Source organism: Entelurus aequoreus, linkage group LG27 (genome assembly GCF_033978785.1).
Source record: "Entelurus aequoreus isolate RoL-2023_Sb linkage group LG27, RoL_Eaeq_v1.1, whole genome shotgun sequence".
NCBI lineage: Eukaryota > Metazoa > Chordata > Actinopteri > Syngnathiformes > Syngnathidae > Entelurus > Entelurus aequoreus.
The window spans coordinates 16,400,460-16,425,369 of record NC_084757.1 but is presented as its reverse complement, the minus strand read 5'-3'; the positions used below and the strand labels follow the sequence as shown (position 1 = coordinate 16,425,369).

Here is a 24,910-nt window from a genome sequence, read left to right as displayed (position 1 = left end):
CTCAAAATGAGCAAAAGACGTACATATTATTATAAATGTGCCCGGTACTACATTACATATATACTTACAGCATGTATATAAAACCTTAATGGAGGTGTTTGGATGTTTTTCAGGGTTTATAGGCAGAATAGATCTACTCCCATAGGACTTATGATCGCATTTATTTATTCGTTAGAATGCATAAAAAAAGAAAAACATATGTTCTTGTCTTACATAAGGATTGTGAATGATAGGTTAAATTCCAAAAAAGTGCAGTTCCCCTTAAAGAAATATTGTTGTAAATCTATGTGGTCTTCCTATTTGTTAGAACATTGCACAAAATATTAGGGCCGCCTGACAAATGTCTTCATATTTTGTCGCTATTCTTGAATATTTATAATGATTCTGAATCGATTCAAGATTTTCTAAATTCCCCAAAACATTTTATTTAAAAAAAAAAGATTTGAATCCATTTATTTGCTGTAAACATGTCAAACAAGCTTTTGTAACCTGTAATCCGTTTTGAAATGGTTTAATTGTAATTTATTACCGAAAAATATGTATCGAGAATCGTGAGTTTTTGTAAGATTCACATGCTGTCCAAAAATGCATTTCTTTTAGGTTTTAGCTGTACTATGTCCAAATTAAGACTCACCGGAGGCAAAGGTGCTTTTATATAACATATTTAATTTTCTGCATACATTATTTGATATACACATATTGTACATTTATTTGTTCATTCCCACACAGAATGGCTGATTGTTACATTCACAGACTTGATGTGACGCGTGATGAATTTTTTTTTTTTTAAGCAGGCTTTTAAAACATCAATTAACATGCATCATTGTCCTGTTTGTTTTTAAAATGTATGTCACACAAACATGGCCGCCGCCCTCATCATGTGTTTGTTTACACTGGCGTAGGATCCGGAGGACAGGGGTCCAACATGATGGTGTTGGGGTCGCTCACTGTCACGGCACCGTAAGACCCGTCGAAGTCCTCGTCCTGAAATCTCTGGTACGTTATGTCCGTGTCCTCGCCGTCCCGCACGGGGTCCGCCTTATGCAGCACCCCCTTACGGTACAACCTGTAGCCCAGGATGAAGACGCCCGCCTCGGCCGCCTGAAAGAGCGCATAGAGCAGCGGGAACATGTACATGCCGCCCATCAGCTGAGGCGGAAAGGCCAATTTGAGGATGGCGGTGCACAGCTGAACGTTCTGGCAGCCCGTCTCCAGAGAGACGGAGCGTCGGCTGCTGGGCGGCAGGTCGAAGAGCACCGCCAGGCCGTAGCCTGCCGCGTAGCCGCACATGGGCATCAAAAGGGCAACGACGTAGACCGATGGTGGGATGGTGGAGAGAAGCTCCGGGCCCAGCATGGCCGCCGTAAGAATGAAGAGCAGGAGAAGGGTGATGAGCAGGGACCAGAGAGATGCCTGGGGAGACACAGGAGACCATCAATTACATCATAGCTGGACGCTCCTGCTGTTAAGCTGGCTCGTCATCTTCCGAACACTAGATTTATGCTTTTTGAGGGGTTTAAGACCCCTCAGTGAATGGCGAAAAAAAAGAATAAAGATGCCTATTTAACTATATTTAATACTCACCCTATTGAATGCTTTTCAAATCTAGTTTTACGCATACTGTAAAAAAACACTGACTACATTTCCATGCACTAAATTATTCTGATTTCTCAAATAGTTTGTGTTTTTTTATTGTATTTTCACACCTACGTGCAGACTCTCAAATGCGACTATTGGTCATACGCCATGTGCCTCCCGTACATCATTTAATTTTAGTGCGGATAACTGAATTGCTTTTCTGGTTGACCAATGACGTCACACTAGGCATTGCGGAACCTTCTTTTAACTAATGTCTGCTGTAGTATTGGCATAGATTACTTATATTACGTCTCTAATGGGTATGCTGATGTTAAATTGCAGACAGAATAAATAAATTATCCTGGATTGCGCTACGAACATGACGCTACTACCAAGGATGTCTCAAGGTTCAAGGTTTTATTCGTCACATGCAGAGTACACCACAGTGAAATGCTTTTTTCCATGCTCTTCAGATATTGCGTACAGTGGGATCCAAACACTAGTTGCAAAATCTAATACAAAAAATACAAAAATTTGAATAGCTCTGATGTACATTAATTACAAGACAATAAGTTGCACAATAAGTCACAGTAGTTATGGTAGAGGTATCAGTACAAGTAGAAGTACAGTAGTCAAATACAGTACCAGTGCAATATCAAATAGTATAGCAGTATATACAGTATAGGAAGCAACAAATATTAAGGTGTCTACAGTTCTTTGGAAGTAGAGTAGTGACAGTAGTATGAACAAAGGTAATGGAACAGTATGACTTCTTTATACTCTTGTTTTTACATTATTTACAGTCATTGAATGAAGAGTATTGTAGTCCGGTAATTACAGTGGTAAGTAAAGTGATTCTGAGGTGGCAAATTATGATATGTCCAGTCTATTGCAGCACCAAGCAAACAATCGGAAAATTCCCGTCATATCAATTCCTAGATATGGTCGAAACTATTTAAAGTGCACTACGCATAATAAACGCAACATTGTTAATATTGCCACTACGGATAATCTTAACAAAAACTCGTCAAAACAGCCCAATACCTATAATATGGGCTTTTTAAACATAAGATCATTGTCTCCCAAGGCGTTATTAGTTAATGAGGTCATTAGAGACAACAATCTTAACGTCATTGGTCTTAGCGAAACCTGGCTCAAACCAGACGAATTTTTTGCGGTCAATGAGGCATCTCCTCCTAACTATACGAATGCGCACATTGCCCGTCCTCTTAAAAGGGGAGGGGGTGTCACACTAATATACAATGAAAATTTAAACCTTACCCCTAACTTAAATAATAAATATAAATCGTTTGAGGTGCTTACTATGAGGTCTGTCACACCGCTACCTCTCGACCTGGCTGTTATCTATCGCCCCCCTGGGCCCTATTCGGACTTTATCAGTGAATTCTCAGAGTTCGTTGCTGATCTAGTGACGCACGCCGACAATATAATCATAATGGGGGACTTTAATATCCATATGAATACCCCATCGGACCCTCAGTGCGTGGCGCTCCAAACCATAATTGATAGCTGTGGTCTTACACAAATAATATATGAACCCACGCATCGCAACGGTAATACAATAGATCTAGTGCTTGTCAGGGGTGTCACCACCTCCAAAGTTATGATACTTCCATATACTAAAGTAATGTCCGATCATTACCTTGTAAAATTTGAAGTTTTGACTCATTGTCAACAAGCTAATAATAATAATAACTGCTATAGCGGTCGCAACATTAATGCTGCCACAACGATGACTCTTGCTGACCTACTGCCTTCGGTAATGGCACCATTCCCAAATTATGTCGGCTCTATTGATAACCTCACTAACAACTTTGACGATGCCTTGCGCGAAATTATTGATAGTATAGCACCGCTAAAGCAAAAAAAGGCCCCTAAAAGGCGCACCCCATGGTTTACAGAAGAAATTAGAGCTCATAAATTATCATGTAGAAAACTGGAACGCAAATGGCGCGCGACTAAACTTGAGGTTTTCCATCAAGCATGGAGTGATAGTTTAATAACTTATAAACGCATGCTTACCTTAGCTAAAGCTAAATACTACTCAAATCTCATCCGCCTCAACAAAAACGATCCTAAATTTCTGTTTAGTATAGTAGCATCGCTAACCCAACAAGGGACTCCTCCCAGTAGCTCCACCCACTCGGCAGAGGATTTTATGAATTTCTTTAATAAGAAAATTGAACTCATTAGAAAGGAGATTAAAGACAACGCATCCCAGCTACAACTGGGTTCTATTAACACAAATACGACTGTATATACGACGGACACTGCCCTCCAAAATAGTCTCTCTATTTTTGATGAAATAACATTAGAGGAATTATTACAGCGTGTAAGTGGGATAAAACAAACAACATGTTTACTTGACCCACTTCCTGGGAAACTTATCAAGGAACTGTTTGTATTATTAGGTCCATCAGTGTTAAATATTATAAACTTATCACTTTCCTCCGGTACTGTTCCCCTAGCATTCAAAAAAGCGGTTATTCATCCTCTGCTCAAAAGACCTAACCTCGATCCTGACCTCATGGTAAACTACCGACCGGTCTCCCACCTTCCGTTTATTTCCAAAATTCTCGAAAAAATTGTTGCACAGCAGCTAAATGAACACTTAGTGACTAACAATCTCTGTGAACCTTTTCAATCCGGTTTCAGGGCAAATCACTCTACGGAGACAGCCCTCGCAAAAATGACTAATGATCTATTGCTAACGATGGATTCTGATGCGTCATCTATGTTGCTGCTTCTTGATCTTAGCGCCGCTTTCGATACCGTCGATCATAATATTTTATTAGAGCGTATCAAAACACGTATTGGTATGTCAGACTTAGCCTTGTCTGGGTTTAACTCTTATCTTACTGACAGGATGCAGTGCGTCTCCCATAACAATGTGACCTCGGACTATGTCAAGGTAACGTGCGGAGTTCCCCAGGGTTCGGTTCTTGGCCCTGCACTCTTTAGTATTTACATGCTGCCGCTGGGTGACATCATACGCAAGTACGGTGTTAGCTTTCACTGTTATGCTGATGACACTCAACTCTACATGCCCCTAAAGCTGACCAACACGCCGGATTGTAGTCAGCTGGAGGCGTGTCTTAATGAAATTAAACAATGGATGTCCGCTAACTTTTTGCAACTCAACGCTAAGAAAACGGAAATGCTGATTATCGGTCCTGCTAGACACCAACATCTATTTAATAATACCACCTTAACATTTGACAACCAAACAATTACACAAGGCGACTCGGTAAAGAATCTGGGTATTATCTTCGACCCAACTCTCTCGTTTGAGTCACACATTAAGAGTGTTACTAAAACGGCCTTCTTTTATCTCCGTAATATCGCTAAAATTCGTTCCATCTTGTCCACTAGCGACGCTGAGATCATTATTCATGCGTTCGTTACGTCTCGTCTCGATTACTGTAACGTATTATTTTCGGGTCTCCCTATGTCTAGCATTAAAAGATTACAGTTGGTACAAAATGCGGCTGCAAGGCTTTTGACAAAAACAAGAAAGTTTGATCATATTACGCCTATACTGGCTCACTTGCACTGGCTTCCTGTGCACTTAAGATGCGACTTTAAGGTTTTACTACTTACGTATAAAATACTACACGGTTTAGCTCCAGCCTATCTCGCCGATTGTATTGTACCATATGTCCCGACAAGAAATCTGCGTTCAAAGAACTCCGGCTATTAGTGATTCCCAGAGCCAAAAAAAAGTCTGCGGGCTATAGAGCGTTTTCTATTCGGGCTCCAGTACTCTGGAATGCCCTCCCGGTAACAGTTAGAGATGCTACCTCAGTAGAAGCATTTAAGTCCCATCTTAAAACTCATTTGTATAATCTAGCCTTTAAATAGACCCCCCTTTTTTAGACCAGTTGATCTGCTGTTTCTTTTCTTCTCTCCTCTTCTCCCCTGTCCCTTGCGAGGGGGAGTTGCATAGGTCCGGTGGCCATGGATGAAGTGCTGGCTGTCCAGAGTCGGGACCCCGGGTGGACCACTAGCCTGTGCATCGGTTGGGGACATCTCTGCGCTGCTGACCCGTCTCCGCTCGGGATGGTTTCCTGTTGGCCCCGCTGTGGACTGGACTCCCGCTGATGTGTTGGATCCACTGTGGACTGGACTTTCACAATGTTATGTCAGACCCACTCGACATCCATTGCTTTCGGTCTCCCCTAGAGGGGGGGGGGGGGGGGGGGGGGGTTACCCACATATGCGGTCCTCTCCAAGGTTTCTCATAGTCATTCACCGACGTCCCACTGGGGTGAGTTTTTCCTTGCCCGTATGTGGGCTCTGTACCGAGGATGTCGTTGTGGCTTGTACAGCCCTTTGAGACACTTGTGATTTAGGGCTATATAAATAAACATTGATTGATAAACATTGATTGATTGATTCTTGTGCGTGCGGTTTTGTGCAATTGTGATAAGTGTTAATCAGCGGTGCAGTTGAGCAGTCTGATGGCTTGGGGATAGAAGCTCCTTCTGAGTCTCTCCGTGTTGGCCATGAGACTCCGGTCGTGCTTGCCTGACTGCAGCAGTGAGAAGAGGCAGTTGCTTGGGTGGCTAGAGTCCCTCACTATCCTCTTGGCCTTGGATCTACACCGCCTGGTGTAGATGTTGCAGATGGTTGGGAGCACACCTCTGATGGTGCGCTCGGCTGATCTGGCCACTCTCTGCAGTCTGTCTCGGGGCGGATGCAGGTAAAGTGCAAAGAAAGACTGGCGGAAGAGTTTTTTCGAAGGAATTTTCGGCCGGAGAATCATGGAAATAAAAACTTTTGAATGTCTCAAAGTTAATTCAAAAGGCTCTGTGGATTGATGGAAGGAGCTTTAAATCTGAAGGAAAAGACAGTTTGTGCCCCGACTGATAGTCTTCCAGAGGAAGGTTGCTATTGTTCTCGACTATCTTGCCAGTTGTGCGGAATACAGAGTTATTGTTAATCAGTCTGGGTGCAGAAATGCAGCGTGAAGATGTTTGTCTACACTTTATTATTCGCCTGTAATATACTTGCTTCATCATCTTTCATTTTATTCGCATTTTGTTCGGGAGTCCGTTTTACACTTCCTTTTACCTTCTTAAATAATTGTCCGTTAATTTTTTTGTTTACCATCTATGCAGTCTCCTCTTCATTACAATTGTTGCTATGTTTTATTGAATGGTATCTGTTTCCAGGTTGTATCCCGCGCGTTGAGGCCGGCCCATGCGCGATACAAAGGGTCCTCTCCGGCCGCACACACCCCCTCAAGAAACCTGGTTTCCAATCGCATAATCCAGGTGTGTTAATCCGACTTTTAAAAAACCGAACATGATCGGATTAAGGCGTTTCCGTGGGTTGTAGGAGTCTTATTTAGAGCTGAACTATCTGAGAAATCAGACAAATTTTGTGCATGGACACATACTAAATTACAGGCATGCAGTATTGTACAGTATTAAAACGTGTAGTTCCACAACACCACGTCTTGTCAAAGCATCTTCCTGTTGGAACATGTTGAGTCAATTGACTTGTGAGACAGTGCCCTATGCTGGATTCATGGATGCAGCACATAATAACCTTTGCATTCTAATCATAAATATAAAATGCAATTTTATATAAGTAAAGGGTCCCAGCTCCATCTCTCAAGACGTTTGGGCTGGGAAACATTGAAGACCTCTTAAATAGTGTATAGGCTACTGTGTGTTGTCTAGTCAGGGAGTAGTCTTTGCCATTAGGCTGAATTTAGTCTTATGTTGTGCCCTAATAAATGTTAATACTGTAAGTATTGTACTTGCTACACACTCAATGTTTGATTTTAACATGCATCTTAGTTGTAGTTTTGATGACCAAAATCGGAGTTGTTTAAATCGCCATGTAAAATCGCTAATCGGTAGCATGTCTATGGCAAGTCCAATGTAAATTAGCTTCGAGCTGACACATTTTGAAAAGTGAAGCTTGACTGTACGTTCAAGTGTTTTCTATCAGGCATACTTGCTTTGTTGCCATGGATAATTGCTACATTACCTAGAAGCAGTTTGGCTGAGTCCGCTCTGAGTGCTTGTTTGCCTGCCAAGTGTTTGTCTGCATTACAAACTGACATGACGTCGTGTGCAACAAAGGTATCGAAATATGGCACAGTTTGGTTTTACGTGAAACAATACCCGGAAGTACCGTCACAATACGGTCGGTGCCTATAAAGATACCGAAATCAGTACCCATTCCTATTTAGGTTACCATGAAAAAACGAATTATTTGCAATCTAAAGCTAAGCAAATATCTATAAATATGCGAGGGGGTGGAATCCTAAACCACAAAAATATTTACAATTTTGGTTATTGTCATTATCCAAAGAGAAGTTTGTTATTTTGGCTTTTAGCATGCAAATATGCCCCTTAGTGGCTGTGATCAACATAGAGGATAAGATAATTACTTTTCTAGCAACAATTCTTTCTTATTTCTAAAAATTAATAGCAAACCTGTCAATCCCAACAAGACGTACATTTTATTCTTTGTAATGTGATACGTTGCAAAGTGGTGATGCATTTCCACGCCGTTTAAGACGAACAAAAGCTTTTAAATGTCTGCAGTCATCCAAATCTGATAATTACAAATAACATCCAAATGTGGTGTCTGAACCAGTCACAGGGTCTTGGAACACATTCAGACGCAATAGAAAAATCAGTAAACAAAATCCTAAATCCAATTTATGTTAATAATAGGAAGAAACGTGAGGTCAGAGAAGACAACAGGGAGACAAGAAAGAGCAATTCAACCCAAATTACGACAACGGCTACTTAAATTATATTTTTTATTTGCTCCCAGGCATGCTACTACGCTGAATCCCTTGTGTGTTGTGAGAAGGGAGGAGTTTGTTGTGAACTTTCTCCAATGGCCTCGAAGACGTCTAATGGCTCGTGTACGACTGGATGTTGGGTGTGCTGACTACTTTACGAAAACGAGACTCAGCAAGGAAACGGACAGTAAAAACTAACTAATGCACGTTGTTAGTGTTTTTAGTACAGTGTCTTTATTTCATATTTTGCTGTTCTTAGTTCCACACATCGTTACATGACATTAGCATTAGATCAGGCCCGCTAACGTTACCTTTAGGACGTAGTCGGCCACGCGCGTGTAGCGGTACCTCAGCATCACACCGAGGCCGATAGGGATGAGCGTGCTGCAGAGGGTGAGGATGATGGCGCCGAAGGGCATGAGGCTGACCACGGGCGTGTTGATCCAGGCGCGGCTGTAGATCCACAGACACAGCGGCATCAGGACCAGCGCCAGCAGCGTGGACGAGATGGTCATGATGATGCTGTGGAGGAAACCTGCACTTAGTTGATGGCTAAACAAACTGGAATCTTAAAAAAGAAATTAACTCATCACTTCACACGAATCTCTCCGCAACCCTCAGCTGTCTGCACCTTATCCAAAACCTATCCCGTCAAAGAGCCTTCTCCTCTGTGATACCCTCACATTGTCCTCATGCTTACGTGGGTTTTCTCCTGGTGCTCTGGATTCATTGCACAACCCAAAAATATGTTCTTTGGACACGCACAATGATGTGTGTCCAAAGTTCGGCCAAAGGAACAACTTTTTACTAGCCCCTAACGTACAGTGCATCCGGAAAGTATCCACAGCGCTTCACTTTTTCCACATTTTGTTATGTTCCAGGCTTATTCCAAACTGGAATACATTCATTTTGTCCTTAAAATTCTATAAAGACAAAATGACAATGTAAAAAGTTGTATTTTTTTTAATTTTTACAAATGTATTTAAAAAAAAAAATCACATGTACACAAGTATTCACAGCCATTGCTCAATACTTTGTTGATGCACCTTTGGCTGCAGTTACAGCCTCAAGTATTATTGAATACGATGCCACAATATTGATACACCTATCTTTGGGCATTTTCGCCCATTCCTCTATGCAGCACCTCAAGTGCCATCTGGTTGGATAGGAAGCATTGGTTTTCATCCAGGATGTCTCTGCACATTGCTGCATTCATCTTTGTCTAGTCTGGGAGGTGGCCAAGAACCTGATGGTCACACTGTCAGAGCTTCAGCATTCTCTGTGGAGAGAGGAGAATCTTCCAGAAGGACAACCATCTCTGCAGCAATCCACTAATCGGGCCTGTATGGTAGAGTGGCCAGATGGAAGCCATTTCTTAGTAAAAAAAAAAAGTTTGCCAAAATGCATCTGAAAGAAAATTCTCTGGTCTGATGAGACAAAGATGGAAGTCTTTGGCGTGACTGCCAGGCGTCATGTTTGGAGGAAACCAGGCACCGCTCATCACCAGGACAATACCATCCCTATAGTGAAGCATGGTGGTGGCAGCATCATGCTGTGAGGTTCGTTTTCAGCGGCAGAAACTGGGAGATAGTCAAGATAGACGGAAAGATGAATGCAGCAATGTACAGAGACATCCTGTAATGAAAACCAACACTTCCCATCCAACCTGATGGAGCTTGAGAAGTGCTGCAAAGAGGAATGGGGGCGAAACTGCCCAAAGATAAGTGTGCCAAGATTGTGGCTTCGTATTCAAAAAGACTTGAGGCTGTAATTGCTGCCAAAGGTGCATCGACAAAGTATTGAGCAAATGCTGAGAATACTTATGTATATGTATTTTTTTTAATTTTTGATACATTTACGAAATTAAAAAGAAATCTTCTCTCTAGTCATTTTGGGGTATTTATTGTGTCTAGAGTTTTGATGACAAAAAATACTTTATTCCATTTTGAAATAAGGCTGTAACAACAAAATGTGGAAAAAGTGAAGTGCTGTAGATTTTCCAGGTGTACTGTATTCTATATTCCATGCATTTTCTACCGCTTGTCCCTCTCGGGGTTGCGGGTGTAGCTGGTGCCTATCCCAGCTGCATTCGGGCGGAAGACGGGGTACACCCTGGACAAGTCGCCACCTCATCGCAGGGCCAACACAGACAACATTGACATACTAGGGACAATTTAGTGTTGCCAATCAATCTATCCCCAGCTGCATGTCTTTGGAGGTGGAAGGAAGCCGGAGTACCCGGTAGGAACCCATGCAGCCACAGGGAGAACATGCAAACTCCACACAGAAAGACGCCAAGCCCGAGGACTAAACCCAGGACTCTCCCATTGTGAGGCACACGCACTAACCCCTTTTCCACCGTTCTACCCTGCATTACAATTATAAATAGGGAAAAAACCTGAAATACATCTACTATCCCCCCAATTGGCACCTGCAAACGAGAATGGCTGACTAACTGCTCGGCTTACACCAGTATTGGTCTTTGAGGATTTGTGTGCGTTCTGGCATTTTTCTCCACGCTCTCAAGACTCGCACGTAAGTTTTTGAGTATGTTAACGCCCTCAAAAGGGGTGATTTAGTTGATAATGATAACTGTCGTAAAGAATGATATTAATGATTATAAATAATTTCCAAGGATAATATATATTATAAGTAGGGCTGTCAAAAATAATGAGTCAACTTATGTGATTAATCACAAAAATGTGTGCATTAATCGTGCATACACTACCGTTCAAAAGTTTGGGGTCACATTGAAATGTCCTTATTTTTTAAGGAAAAGCACTGTACTTTTCAATGAAGATAACTAAACTAGTCTTAACTTTAAAGAAATACTCTATACATTGCTAATGTAGTAAATGACTATTCTAGCTGCAAATGTCTGGTTTTTGGTGCAATATCTACATAGGTGTATAGAGGCCCATTTCCAGCAACTATCACTCCAGTGTTCTAATGGTACAATGTGTTTGCTCATTGGCTCAGAAGGCTAATTGATGATTAGAAAACCCATGTGCAATCATGTTCACACATCTGAAAACAGTTTAGCTCGTTACAGAAGCTACAAAACTGACCTTCCTTTGAGCAGATTGAGTTTCTGGAGCATCACATTTGTGGGGTCAATTAAACGCTCAAAATGGCCAGAAAAAGAGAACTTTCATCTGAAACTCGACAGTCTATTTTTGTTCTTAGAAATGAAGGCTATTCCACAAAATTGTTTGGGTGACCCCAAACTTTTGAACGGTAGTGTATATGCAGTACATGCTCCTTTACCCAAACCACAGGTGGTTGCCTGAAAGGCGGCGCAGTTGACTTTACGGTCAGTGATCAGGTGAATGCATACAACAATGCAAAGCTGCAGACTCCGAATGGTGTGCCCACTCCAAAACACACCCTGATTGGATTTTGGATGTATCTAGTAGCAAGTTTTGAACACATAAATGTAGTGCATTCAAGTAACACATTTTAAAAAATGTCCTCTATCGCATTCTGACAATAGAAATGCATTTGTGTCCATTAATCGAGGACTTAAAGGAATTGACGGAAGGGCACCACCAGGAGTGGAGCCTGCGGCTTAATTTGACTCAACACGGGGAACCTTACCTGGCCCGGACACGGAAAGGATTGACAGATTGATGGCTTTTTTGCTGGGGCGGTATAGCTCGGTTGGTAGAGTGGCCGTGCCAGCAACTTGAGGGTTGCAGGTTCAATTCCCGCTTCCGCCATCCTAGTCACTGCCGTTGTGTCCTTGGGCAAGACACTTTACCCACCTGCTCCCAGTGCCACCCACACTGGTTTAAATGTAACTTAGATATTGGGTTTCACAATGTAAAGCGCTTTGAGTCACTTGAGAAAAAGCGCTATATAAATGTAATTCACTTCACTTCACTTTTTTTAAGGTAATTTAAATTATGCAGGTGAGTAATAACCTGTGATTAATACAAATTTAAAATGTGATTAATCTGATTTAATTAATTAATTAATAAGAATATATATTATCAAAACAAGTGGTTACTTTGTCATACCCCTGCTCTAAATTGTCCATGTGTGAATGGAATGCCACCTTTTGCCCCCACCCAAGTCAGCTGGGATAGGCTCCAGCTCACTCATCACCCTAACGAGGAGCTCTTTGTTTTAAAGGTGCTTGTAGGAATATTGGAAAAAAATACTCTGTAAAAAGCATAAATTAAACAAAAGCAAATATATAAGGGTTTTTAGTATGGGAGGGGTCCCTACCTGAGGTTCATCTCTCCATGGACCAGCAGAGACATGATGTTGGACAAGTTCCCCCCGGGGCAGCATCCGCACAGGAGGACCGCCATGGCGGCCACGTCGTCCAAAGAGAAGGCCAGGGCCAACAGGAAGGCCACCAGGGGCATGATGACGAACTGGCACACCAGAGCCAGCAGAACGCCTATGGGCCGCCGGATGTGCTCCCCAAGCTGGCTCACGTCCACCGTGCAGCCGAGCCCCAGCATGGTGAAGCACAGCACCAGGCCCACGAACACGTTGATGCCGTGGCTGAGCGGCGAGTCCCAGAAGGCTGGCACCAGCTGCAGGGGGGACTCGGACGGCTGCGCGCCGGCCATCAGCGCCACGGCTGCGGCGGAAGGGTGAACCGCGGGGAAAACCTTTAACTCCGCGTCCGGTGTGGGTGTCAAGTCTCCCGGCGTTAGGCTGGAGTTATCCATGGCGCAACAAGAGCCTCTCTTGTGAGCAACAGATGTGCGTAAAGACGATTACGCACGGCTGGGTGGGCTTTGTCAGTGTAGCGCACAGGGTCGTGGTCGTGACGGTGCCATGGCTCTTGAGGCTGCGAGCGTCCACACTCAGCCTGCGGGGGCTTCTCAGTACCAGAAAGAAAAGAACCAATCCCTCGCGTCCCGGCGGGACTTTTATAGCTGCGCAAAAAGCCCCCCCGCCTCCCTCACCCAGCACCACAACGTCAATCAAACCGCGTACTGCGTCAGGACGGAGCTTTACAGTACTTGTGCAAACATGAGCCACCTCATCAGGATGACATTTTGCTTTTAGTAAAACCAACGCTACATTTACGCATGCGTAAAAAGAAACTGCGCTGAAAGCAGCAAGTGTCGCCGTCGGTGCGAAGCGTGGGTTCTTTACAAAAAGTGCACCAAGCTGGAAAACGCGCGGGTTGCTTTTGTCCGGCTTTTTCTTTTATGAAGCGAGAGAAAGCGTGTGTGCGCATTTTACGCACGGATGCATGCTTTACCAAATACTGCATATTATACTGCACTCTTCATGAATATACAGTCGCGATCAAAAGCTTACATACACTTGTAAAGAACATAATGTCATGGCTGTCTTGAGTTTTCAATACTTTCTACAACTCTTATTTGTTTGTGATAGAGTGATTGGAGCACATTCATGAAGTTTGGTTCTTTTATGAATTTATTATGGGTCTACTGAAAATGTGCCCAAATCTGCTGGGTCAAAAGTATACATACAGCAATGTTAATATTTGGTTAAATGTCCCTTGGCAAGTTTCACTACAATAAGGTGCTTTTGGTAGCCGACCACTCCTTTTGACAAAATTGGTGCAGTTCAGCTAAATGTGTGGGTTTTCTGACATGGACTTGTTTCTTCAGCATTTTCCACACGTTTAAGTCAGGACTTTGGGAAGGCCATTCTAAAACCTTAATTCTTAATTCTTCTTCAGGACAACCAAAAATCATCACCCCGGAGGTTGGGTCTTGGGCGCAGTTGGGTGTTCTAACAGGACAACGACCCCAAACACACCTCAAAAATGGGTAAAGGAATGGCTAAACCAGGCTAGTATTGAGGTTGTAGAATGGCCTTCCCAAAGTCCTGACTTAAACGTGTGGACAATGCTGAAGAAACAAGTCCATGTCAGGAAAACCGACCAATTTAGCTGAACTGCACCAATTTTGTCAAGAGGAGTGGTCAAAAATTCAACCAGAAGCTTGTGGATGGCTACCAAAAGCGCCTTATTGCAGTGAAACTTGCCAAGGAACATGTAACCAAATATTAACATTGCTGTATGTATACTTTTGACCCAGCACATTTGGTCACATTTTCAGTAGACTCATAATAAATTCATAAAAGAACCAAACTTCATGAATGTTTTTTGTGACCAACAAGTATGTGCTCCAATCACTCTATCACAAAAAAATAAGAGTTATAGAAATGATTGGAAACTCAAGACAGCCATGACATTATGTTCTTTACAAGTGTATGTAAACTTTTGATTGCGACTGTACATATATACACTACCGTTCAAAAGTTTGGGGTCACATGGAAATGTCCTTATTTTTTAAGGAGAAGCACTGTACTTTTCAATGAAGATAACTTTAAACTAGTCTTAACTTTAAAGAAATACACTCTATACATTGCTAATGTGGTAAATGACTATTCTAGCTGCAAATGTCTGGTTTTTGGTGCAATATCTACATAGGTGTATAGAGGCCCATTTCCAGCAACTATCACTCCAGTGTTCTAATGGTACAATGTGTTTGCTTGTTGGCTCAGAAGGCTAATTGATGATTAGAAAACCCTTGTGCAATCATGTTCACACATCTGAAAACAGTTTAGCTCGTTACAGAAGCTACAAAACTGACCTTCCTTTGAGCAGATTGAGTTTCTGGGGCATCACATTTGTGGGGTCAATTAAACGCTCAAAATGGCCAGAAAAAGAGAACTTTCATCTGAAACTCGACAGTCTATTCTTGTTCTTAGAAATGAAGGCTATTCCACAAAATTGTTTGGGTGACACCAAACTTTTGAACGGTAGTGTATGTTCAAAGGCATCTTACACATCGATGCACTCATAAGTAACTTGCAGCAAGAAGCTGTTTCTAATATTCTGATTATGAGTGAGGACCAATGATTACAAACCTTGTTAGTACTATCTTTGTAAAGTCACAATTGCTTGGATGCTGCTAGGGTTGTACGGTATACCGGTACTAGTATAGTACTCATTAATACTATTGAATCATATTTGGTACTATACAGCCTCTGAAACGTACCGGTATGTACCGGTCTCTAAACAAACGCCATTGGTGGATCTACACCTAACATCCACTGTAATGATACCAAGTACAGGAGCGTATCTAGTCGATACTACTATGATTACGTTGATATTTTTTGGCATCACATCTTTTGTTTTTTTCAAACTTATATTATGTTTATAAACTCAGGAAATATGTCCCTGGACACATGAGGACTTTGAGTATGACCAATGTACGTATAATCCTGTAACGACTTGGTATCGCATTGATACCCAAATGTGTGGTATCATCCAAAACTAATTCAAAGCATCCAAACAACGGAAGACTAAGTGATTACTGGTATTACTTTTTAACAGAACATGTTAAAAGAGAAAGTAAGCAGATATTAACAGTAAATGAACAAGCAGATTAAGAATTCATTTTCTACCACTTGTCCTTAATAATTTTGACAAAATAATAGAATGGAAAATGACACAATATGTTACTGCATATGTCAGCAGCTAAATTAGGAGCCTTTGTTTGCTTACTTACTACTAAAAGACAAGTTGTGTTGTATGTTCACTATTTTATTTAAGGACAAACTTGCAATAAGAAATATATGTTTAATGTACCGTGAGATTTTTTGTTAAAATGAAGCCAATAATGCAATTTTTTGTGGTCCCCTTTATTTAGAAAAGTATCCAAATAATTTTGGTACCAAGATATTGGTATTGGGACAACACCAGATGCCACTATGATTAGAGATGTCCGATAAATCGGCCTGCCGATATTATCGGCCGATAAATGCTTTAAAATGTAATATCGGTATCTGTCTTTTTATTATCGGTATAGTTTTTATTTTATTTTTTTATTAAATCAACATAAAAAACACAAGATACACTTACAATTAGTGCACCAACCCAAAAAACCTCCCTCCCCCATTCACACTCATTCACACAAAAGGGTTGTTTCTTTCTGTTATTAATATTCGGTTCCTACATTATATATCAATATATATCAATACAGTCTGCAAGGGATACAGTCCGTAAGCACACATTGTTGTGCGTGCTGCCGGTCCACTAATAGTACTAACCTTTAACAGTTAATTTTACTCATTTTCATTAATTACTAGTTTCTATGTAACTGTTTTTATATTGTTTTACTTTCTTTTTTATTCAAGAAAATGTTTTTAATTTATTTATCTTATTTTATTTTATTAATTTAAAAAAAAAGGACTTTATCTTCACCATACCTGGTTGTCCAAATTAGGCATAATAATGTGTTAATTCCACGACTGTATATATCGTATCGGTTGATATCAGTAATTAAAGAGTTGGACAATATAGGAATATCGGATATCGGCAAAAAGCCATTATCGGACATCCCTAACTATGATGATGGTGCAGGGGTACCTAATGAAGTGTCTGCTGAAAATATCACATGTCTCATCAGTGTTGTTGGTTTTTTTTGTTGTTGTCAATCATATCTAACATGTTTGTGTGTCTGCAGATGCAGCCGGGCCCCTCTCTGCGCTATCAGCCGGCGATCTCGAGCACAGGAAATAAAAAAAAGCACTGACGTCAGGCGGTCTGGAGCGGGACAAGGGAGGACAGGACGGGCTGCGGCGGTGGGTGACTCAGGCCTGTCGTCAAGCCCCCGCCGCACCCCCCCCTCCCCTTGAAACACAGCCATTAAACTAATGGGACACTCCAGGTATGTAATGAAGGAATGATGTTTGTGTGTGTCACCTATACTTCCTGGTACATGCGCACGCCCTTTACCAAATGTAATCACGTTGAGTCGTTTCATTCAATAGGGATGGGTCTTCCCGTGCACTATTAGTGTGAGAGAGAGAACATATTCGAGTAAAATCTGATAAATGAGTCTTGAACACCAAGCAATTTTGAGCAGATGCAAATCTGCGGGTGACATCGTAGATTTCCCAGAGAGATCAGCCTCTTTGATAAAAGCATGTTTAGAAGGCGAGGGCATTATTGTTTGGTCTTTTAATGCTATCAGAATACTCTGTTTTTGTATGTTTAGCTGCGGACATTACTTCTTCTACCTGGTAAACACCATTCTGGTACTGTTTCTTTAAATAGCTCCTGTATTACATTGAGGTCCTTGCTAAATCCGCTACACTATTTTACTCAATATATTCTCATATTTTTTAACATTTTTAGTGTTGTGCAGTTATTAAAGATGTGAACTAGAGATGACTGATAATGGCTTTTTTGCCGATATCCGATATTCCCCAACTTTTAATTACCGATTCCGATATCAACCGATACTGATATATACAGTCGTGGAATTAACACATTATTATGCCTAATTTTGTTGTGATGCCCCGCTGGATGCATTAAACAATGTAACAAGGTTTTCCAAAATAAATCAACTCAAGTTATGGAAAAAAAATGCCAACATGGCACTGCCATATTTATTATTGAAGTCACGAAGTGCATTATTTTTTTTAACATGCCTCAAAACAGCAGCTTGGAATTTGGGACATGAGGAGCATGAGGAGGTTGAGGGGGGCAGGGTTGAGGTGGGGGTTAGCGGGGGGTGTATATTGTAGCGTCCCGGAACACTTATTGCTGCAAGGGGTTCTGGGTATTTGTTCTGTTGTGTTACGGTGCGGATGTTATCCCGAAATGTGTTTGTCATTCTTGTTTGGTGTGGGTTCACAGTGTGGCACATATTTGTAACAGTGTTAAAGTTGTTTATATGTCCACCCTCAGTGTGACCTGTATGGCTGTTGACCAAGTATGCTTTGCATTCACTTGTGTCTGTGAAAAGCCGTAGATATTATGTGATTGGGCCGGCACGCAAAGGCAGTGCCTTAAAGGCACGCCTCAAATATTGTTGTCTGGGTGGAAATCGGGAGAAATTCAGGAGAATGGTTGCCCCCGGGAGATTTTCGGGAGGGGCACTTAAATTCGGGAGTCTCCCGGGAAAATCGGGAGGGTTGGCAAGTATGACTGGGAGGAAAGTCACTGTGAATGTCCATTTCGCGTTCTCGACTCTCATTTTCAATAGGAAAATAGTATCCGAGGTGGTTTAAAATACAAATCCGTGATCCACAATAGAAAAAGGAGAGTGTGTGGAATCCAATTAAACCTTGTACCTAAGTTACGGTCAGAGCGAAAAAAGATATGTCTTTCACTGCATTCTAGTCCGTCACTCTAACGTTCCTCATCCACAAATCTTTCATCCTCGCTCAAATTAATGGGGTAATCGTCGCTTTCTCGGTCCGAATCTCTCTCGCTCCATTGTAAACAACGGGGAATTGTGAGGAATCTTACCTCCTGTGACGTCACGCTACTTCCGGTAGGGGCAAGGCTTTTTTTTATCAGCGACCAAAAGTTGCGAACTTTATCGTCGTTGTTCTCTACTAAATCCTTTCAGCAAAAATATGGCAGTATCGCGAAATGATCAAGTATGTCACATAGAATGGATCTGCTATCCCCGTTTAAATAAAAAAAAAAAGTCATTTCAGTAGGCCTTTTAAAAGTCATACATTTTACTTTTTGAAACAGATACCGATAATTTCCGATATTACATCTCTAATTCGATTCCGGTTCTTAGGGTGATGATTTAATTCAGTATCGATTTTTGATTCAACACAATTCTCGATTTCGAACGATTCTCGCACTATTATTTGGTGTAAAAATCATGATGAAACCGTTTTTAAAACGGGTTGCAAACGCTCTTCTTGGCTGATGACCTACAGTAGGAAGGGGATTCTTAGGCCCCATTCGTCGTGGTTTACCTGACACATAAAACAGGACAAATTGGGGGGCGTGCACTATCCACCAGAGTGGTGTATAAAAAGATTATGGCCGACTAAACAGGCGCCATGACTGCTACCAAAGACGGCTCTGCCCGAATGCATGCAATTGCTGTCGTTTTGACATTAGTTTTTCTGAGGAAATAAACCAAAATAATATGTCCGTATATAGTTTTAAACACATTCCAGTTCATAAACTTACAAAAAAACATAATTTTTTTTGTGAACACATACTATTGCAGCCATACTTGGCGCACTCTACTGGTACATTCCTGCAGTGTTTCGTGACCAGCAGGAACTGTAACACGCACCCGACTGCACAATAAACGTTAAAAAAAATACACTGAACAACCAAGAAAATAACTTATTACCCTCATTTTGCCAAATCTTCATTAGCTTTGGACCAACAATCACAGATAAATTGTGACTTTTGTGTGAAGTATGTCAACTGTGGTTTCTACCTGCAATGTATTTGTAATCACTGTATGTATCAATCAATCAATCAAAGTTTACTTATAAAGCACTAAATCACGAGTGTCTCAAAGGGCTGCACAAGCCACAACGACATCAGGGAAAAAACTCAACCCAATGTGATGACAATGAGAAACCTTGGAGGGGGCCGCAGATGTGGGGGGACCCCACACTCATTATGTATTATTCTAACTGATCTTTTTTTGTAACATGCTAAGTAAATAGTTGTACTTTTGTACTTATTTTCCCACAATAACTCAGATATGGTAACACTGGCGAGCAGTAGAGAATATGGAGTGATTTTTGGTCCAGAACATATTTTGTTTTATTCATTATTGACATATTTCTTGCCACTTTATGTTGTATATTTTTTTATTAGATTTCCAATTCATTTTATCATCTATTATTACACACAAAAGGTGGTTTATTTTACTCTTTCAATGTAACAGAAAATAATTAAAAAGTACTGACCTAAAGTAGGCATTTTCAAACATAAAAATGACTGAATGAACTAAAATTAATACATCTAAGGTACTGTACTATATTTCGCGGCAGACTATCATCATCATGTTTCATGTCTATAGGGCTCTAAGAATAATAAAAAGCATATTTAGAAAAGCCGTCAATCTATTAATAAGAATCATACTTTGTGGAAATGTTTTTATTTTGGTCGGGTGTGGAACCAATTAACAACAATAAATGATGGATTACTGTCGTTTAATATCATTAGTATTAGTTCTTGATAAAAATAAAAAAAATCTTTACATTAGCCAACCGCTTTTTGCTCCACTTATTGTTTTTGCTGTGTGCGTGTTCTCTATAACCAGCATTTGTCTTGTTTTAGCATCTTGTTTTTTTTGTTTGTTTTGAATGTTTACCTTACCTCTTACAAAAGGTTTCTTCAAAAGTAATCAGCCTTCCTAAAATTGTCTGTGAGTACAAAATTATTTGATTTCTTGTATGATCGTCAAAGAGTACTTTGTCTTCCCTAAAATGGTCTGTTAAAGAAAACATGTACACTCGGTTGGTTTGAAATTGGAAATTGTCCCTAATATTCAGTACGTGAAAACAGTTTTGCTCATTGAAGATTCCAAAAATAGACAATGGGTTCGCCAGAGACTCAATTGTTTTTGATGTTTACAATAAAACGTACACATTGTTTGTCAAGGATTCAAAATTAGTCGTAAGAGTCGTGAACTAGTCAGTGAATACTCACTAAAATCCCCTTTCTCGCTAAAGCAACAGAACATGAGTAGACCAAACTACAAAAGTGTGTACGCAAAAGTTGAGTAGTTGTGAAAACAACAAAGTTAAAAAAGTGTGTACGGTAAAGTTGAGTAGTTGTGAAAACAACAAAGATACAATAGTGTGTACGCTAGAGTAGTTGTGAAAACAACAAAGATACAAAAATGTGTACGCTAAAGTTGAGTAATTGGGAAGACAACAAAGATACAAAAGTGTGTACGCTAAAGTTGAGTAGTTGTGAAGACAACAAAGAGACAAGTGTGTACGCTAAAGTCGAGCAGTTGTGAAAACAACAAAGCTACAAAAGTGTGTACGCTAAAGTTGAGTAGTTGTGAGAACAACAAAGCTACGAAATTGTGTCCGCTACAGTTGAGTATATGTGAAAACAACAAAGCTACAAAAGTGTGTACGCTAAAGTTGAGTAGTTGTGAAGACAACAAAGACAAAAGTGTGTACGCTAAAGTCGAGTAGTTGTGAAAACAACAAAGCTACAAAATTGTGTACATTAAAGTTGAGTATATGTGAAAACAACAAAGCTACAAAAGTGTGTACGCTAAAGTTGAGTAGTTGTGAAGACAACAAAGATACAAAAATGTGTACGCTAAAGTTGAGTAGTTGGGAAGACAACAAAGATACAAAAGTGTGTACGCTAAAGTTGAGTAGTTGTGAAGACAACAAAGAGACAAAAGTGTGTACGCTAAAGTCAAGTAGTTGTGAAAACAAGGATACAAAAATGTGTACGCTAAAGTTAAGTATATGTGAAAACAACAAAGATACAAAAGTGTGTACGCTAAAGTTGAGTAGTTGTGAAAACAAAGCTATGAAATTGTGTACGCTAAAGTTGAGTATATGTGAAAACAAAGCTACAAAAGTGTGTACGCTAAAGTTGAGTAGTTGTGAAAACAAAGCTACGAAATTGTGTATGCTAAAGTTGAGTATGTGAAAACAAAGCTACAAAAGTGTGTATGCTAAAGTTGAGTAGTTATGAAAACAACAAAGATACAAAAGTGTGTACACTAAAGTTGAGTAGTTTTGAAGACAACAAAGATACAAAAGTGTGTACACTAAAGTTGAGTAGTTGTGAAGACAACAAAGATACAAAAGTGTGGACGCTAAAGTTGAGTAGTTGTGAAAACAACAAAGATACAAAAGTGTGTACACTAAAGTTGAGTAGTTGTGTAAACAACAAAGATACAAAAGTGTGTATGCTAAAGTTGAGTAGTTGTAAAAACAAGGATACAAAAGTGTGTGCGCTAAAGTTACGAAATTGTGTACGCTAAAGTTGAGTATATGTGAAAACAATAAAGCTACAAAAGGGTGTACGCCAAAGTTGAGTAGTTGTGAAAACAAAGCTACGAAATTGTGTACGCTAAAGTTGAGTATATGTGAAAACAACAAAGCTACAAAAGTGTGTACGCTAAAGTTGAGTAGTTGTGAAAACAAAGTTACAAAAGTGAGTAGGCTAAAGTTGAGTAGTTATGAAAACAACAAAGATACAAACGTGTGTATGCTAAAGTTGAGTAGTTGTGAAAACAACAAAGATACAAAAGTTTGTACGCTAAAGTTGAGTAGTTGCGTCTACTGTGGTGGCTTGGTGCTGCAGGGTATTCCGAGGTGCTGCGAGTCGGCCAGTTGTTGGGGTAGCGACCTTGTGTGTCAGCATGTCTGTGATCTTCTTTTAATTCTTTTTTTTAAATTTTTTTATTTATTTATTTTTTATAAATAGATTTAATTATTTATTTATTTTTTTCCTTTTTTTTTTTATTTTTTTATTTTTTTTTTATTTTTATTTTTTTAATATATTTTATTAATATTATTATTATTATTATGTATTTATTTATTTTATTTATTTATTCCCCTACCTCAGGGGGGGGGCTCGGCGGGGCGGTTGCTGGTTGTTCCATCTCCATCGTTGGGGTCCCTGCGGGTGGGGTGGGTGGTTCCTGTGGCCCCGTGCTGGGTGGTCCTGTGGCGGCCGGCTTGGGTGGGGTGGCCGTGGGCTGGCCTCGCCGCGCTCTCCGGGGGTGGGGGTGGGGGGGTCGTGGGGGCCCTGTTGCCGGTGGGGCGGGGGCGGTCTTCCCGTCCGGTTGCGGGGGGTCTCCGGGCCCCTCGGGCGGGGCGTCCCGCCTTTCTGTCCGTGTGGGGTGTGGTCTCTCGCTGGCTTGGGGTCTGGCTGCCCCCTGCTTTTCTCGTGCCTTGTCCTCTGCCGGGTGCGTCTGTCTGCGGCCTGCTGCTGGCCCTTGTGGGCGGCACGGTGGGCCAGGCTCTGGGGTTCCTGTCGCTGTCCGGCTTGGCTGCGTGGGGGCGGTGGCCCCTGGTTCCCTGGGCACCACACCTACTGTTTGTGGGATGGGTTCTCGGGGAGGCTGGGGCCGTACTCTGGCTCCCGCACACACTGGGAGTCAAATGTATTGTACATGCAAATTCACATATACTCACACACATACATACAGAAATACATAGGTACCTACGCTCCCACATACATATACAAATAAATACAGTACATATTTACACACTCAAAGTTCGTACATCCACACGCACATTCATTATACAAACATACTGTATACACATACTGTACATATACATTCACTGTAAAAACATACATATACACATACTGTACATATACACTCACTGTACAGACACACACATACACATACTACACATACATTCACTGTACAAACACACACATACATATACTGTACATATACATTCACTGTACAAACACATATACACATACTGTACATATACATTCACTGTACAAACACACATATACACATACTGTACATATACATTCACTGTTCAAACACACATACTGTATACACATACTGTACATATACATTCGCTGTACACACATATACACATACTGTACATATATATTCACTGTACAAGCACACATACACATACTGTACATATACAAGTACATATGCACACATACACTCATGCACATAATCACGTTTCATCAAACATATATTAACGTTGTTGCCCTAGGGTAAACTGGGTATAACACATGGCACACTGAAAAAGCTTAACCTATTGTTACTATAACAATCTACAAGGTTAATGTAGGTTGCTTCTCTTTCTTCCCCTCCATTTTTCTGCATTCTTTCGTATCTCAAGTTATCATTACGTATATGTATTGTTGCATTTGAACAATTGTATTGTTGATAATAAAGGTAAAGTACTGGTATTGTTTATTATCAATAGCACTATTTTTATTGGTATTCATATTGCTCCATTTTTAGTGTAATAATGCTCATTGTCATTTCTGTATTTTTTAATTTTTTTTCGCTAACTGCTTATTTGCTATTACTTTTACCATCATATTTGTACATGTCGTATTTGCTGATGTTGCTCTGTTGTTGTTGTTGTTGTTGTGTTTGCTGTTGTTGTTTTTGTCTCTCTGTCTAATCCCTCTTGTCCCCACAATTCCCCCCTCTGTCTTCCTTTTTCTCTCTTTCTATCCCCTCCTGCTCCGGCCCGGCTGCACCAAATGATAATATAAATACATTTAATAAAGTCAAAATACAAGTAAGGCAACAAGAGAAGTATCCTACACTTCTCTTTTGTAAAGTAAATCTGAACAGCCGATATGGGCATCTACATCTGCTATATGATTTGCCCGAGAAGCTGGGCAGGACATTATAAAAATAAAAAATTTAAAACAAATTAAAATAAATAAATAAATAAAAAGTTGAGTAGTTGTGAAAACACGTGCATTGGGTTCCTGGAAGACTAAATCATCTTTAGTGTTTATAAAACGACTTACGTCAGGGTTCTTGAATCCATTTCAATGATTGTGCACTTCGTTGAAGACACAAACTTGTGTTTCAAAGTTTGTGGAAACTCGTACATTACGTTGAAGTTTCTCAATTATGGAAAGCTGCATTTTTCCTCTCAAAAAATCAGATTTTATAGCTGTCTATTTGCACTAACATCATCCCTTATTCTGCACAAAGCCACTAGGGGGCATATTTGTGCTATATCTGGGGGATGCTATTTGTTTTGTGTACTTGTAGTCTTAAAATGTGTTACTACGCACACACACAGTATGTCATGTTAAACAACCAACGCCACAGC

The 24,910-nt window shown here is 40.6% G+C and overlaps 1 protein-coding gene across 1 annotated transcript; it reads right to left on the bottom strand.

Annotated features, from left to right (window-relative positions):
• Window positions 1-654: 654 nt before the first annotated feature.
• Window positions 655-13,206, bottom strand: slc10a4 (solute carrier family 10 member 4). Its single transcript, XM_062039118.1, has 3 exons — window positions 12,599-13,206; window positions 8,680-8,890; window positions 655-1,413 (listed from the first exon to the last, which is right to left on the bottom strand). Exons 1-3 carry the CDS (start codon window positions 13,051-13,053, stop codon window positions 889-891), a joined length of 1,191 nt encoding a protein of 396 aa, XP_061895102.1. The 5' UTR covers window positions 13,054-13,206; the 3' UTR covers window positions 655-888.
• Between the last annotated feature and the right edge of the window lie 11,704 nt (window positions 13,207-24,910).

What these genes read in the sequence shown, in the direction of transcription:
- slc10a4 (XM_062039118.1), bottom strand. Translation starts at nt 13,053, where the DNA reads ATGGATAACTCCAGCCTAACGCCGGGAGACTTGACACCCACACCGGAC. An exon ending in CATGGAGAGATGAACCTCAG is followed by an intron (nt 8,891 to 12,598) that starts GTAGGGACCCCT and finishes TTTCCTCCACAG; the next exon opens with CATCATCATGACCATCTCGT. An exon ending in TGGCCGACTACGTCCTAAAG is followed by an intron (nt 1,414 to 8,679) that starts GTAACGTTAGCG and finishes GTGTCTCCCCAG; the next exon opens with GCATCTCTCTGGTCCCTGCT.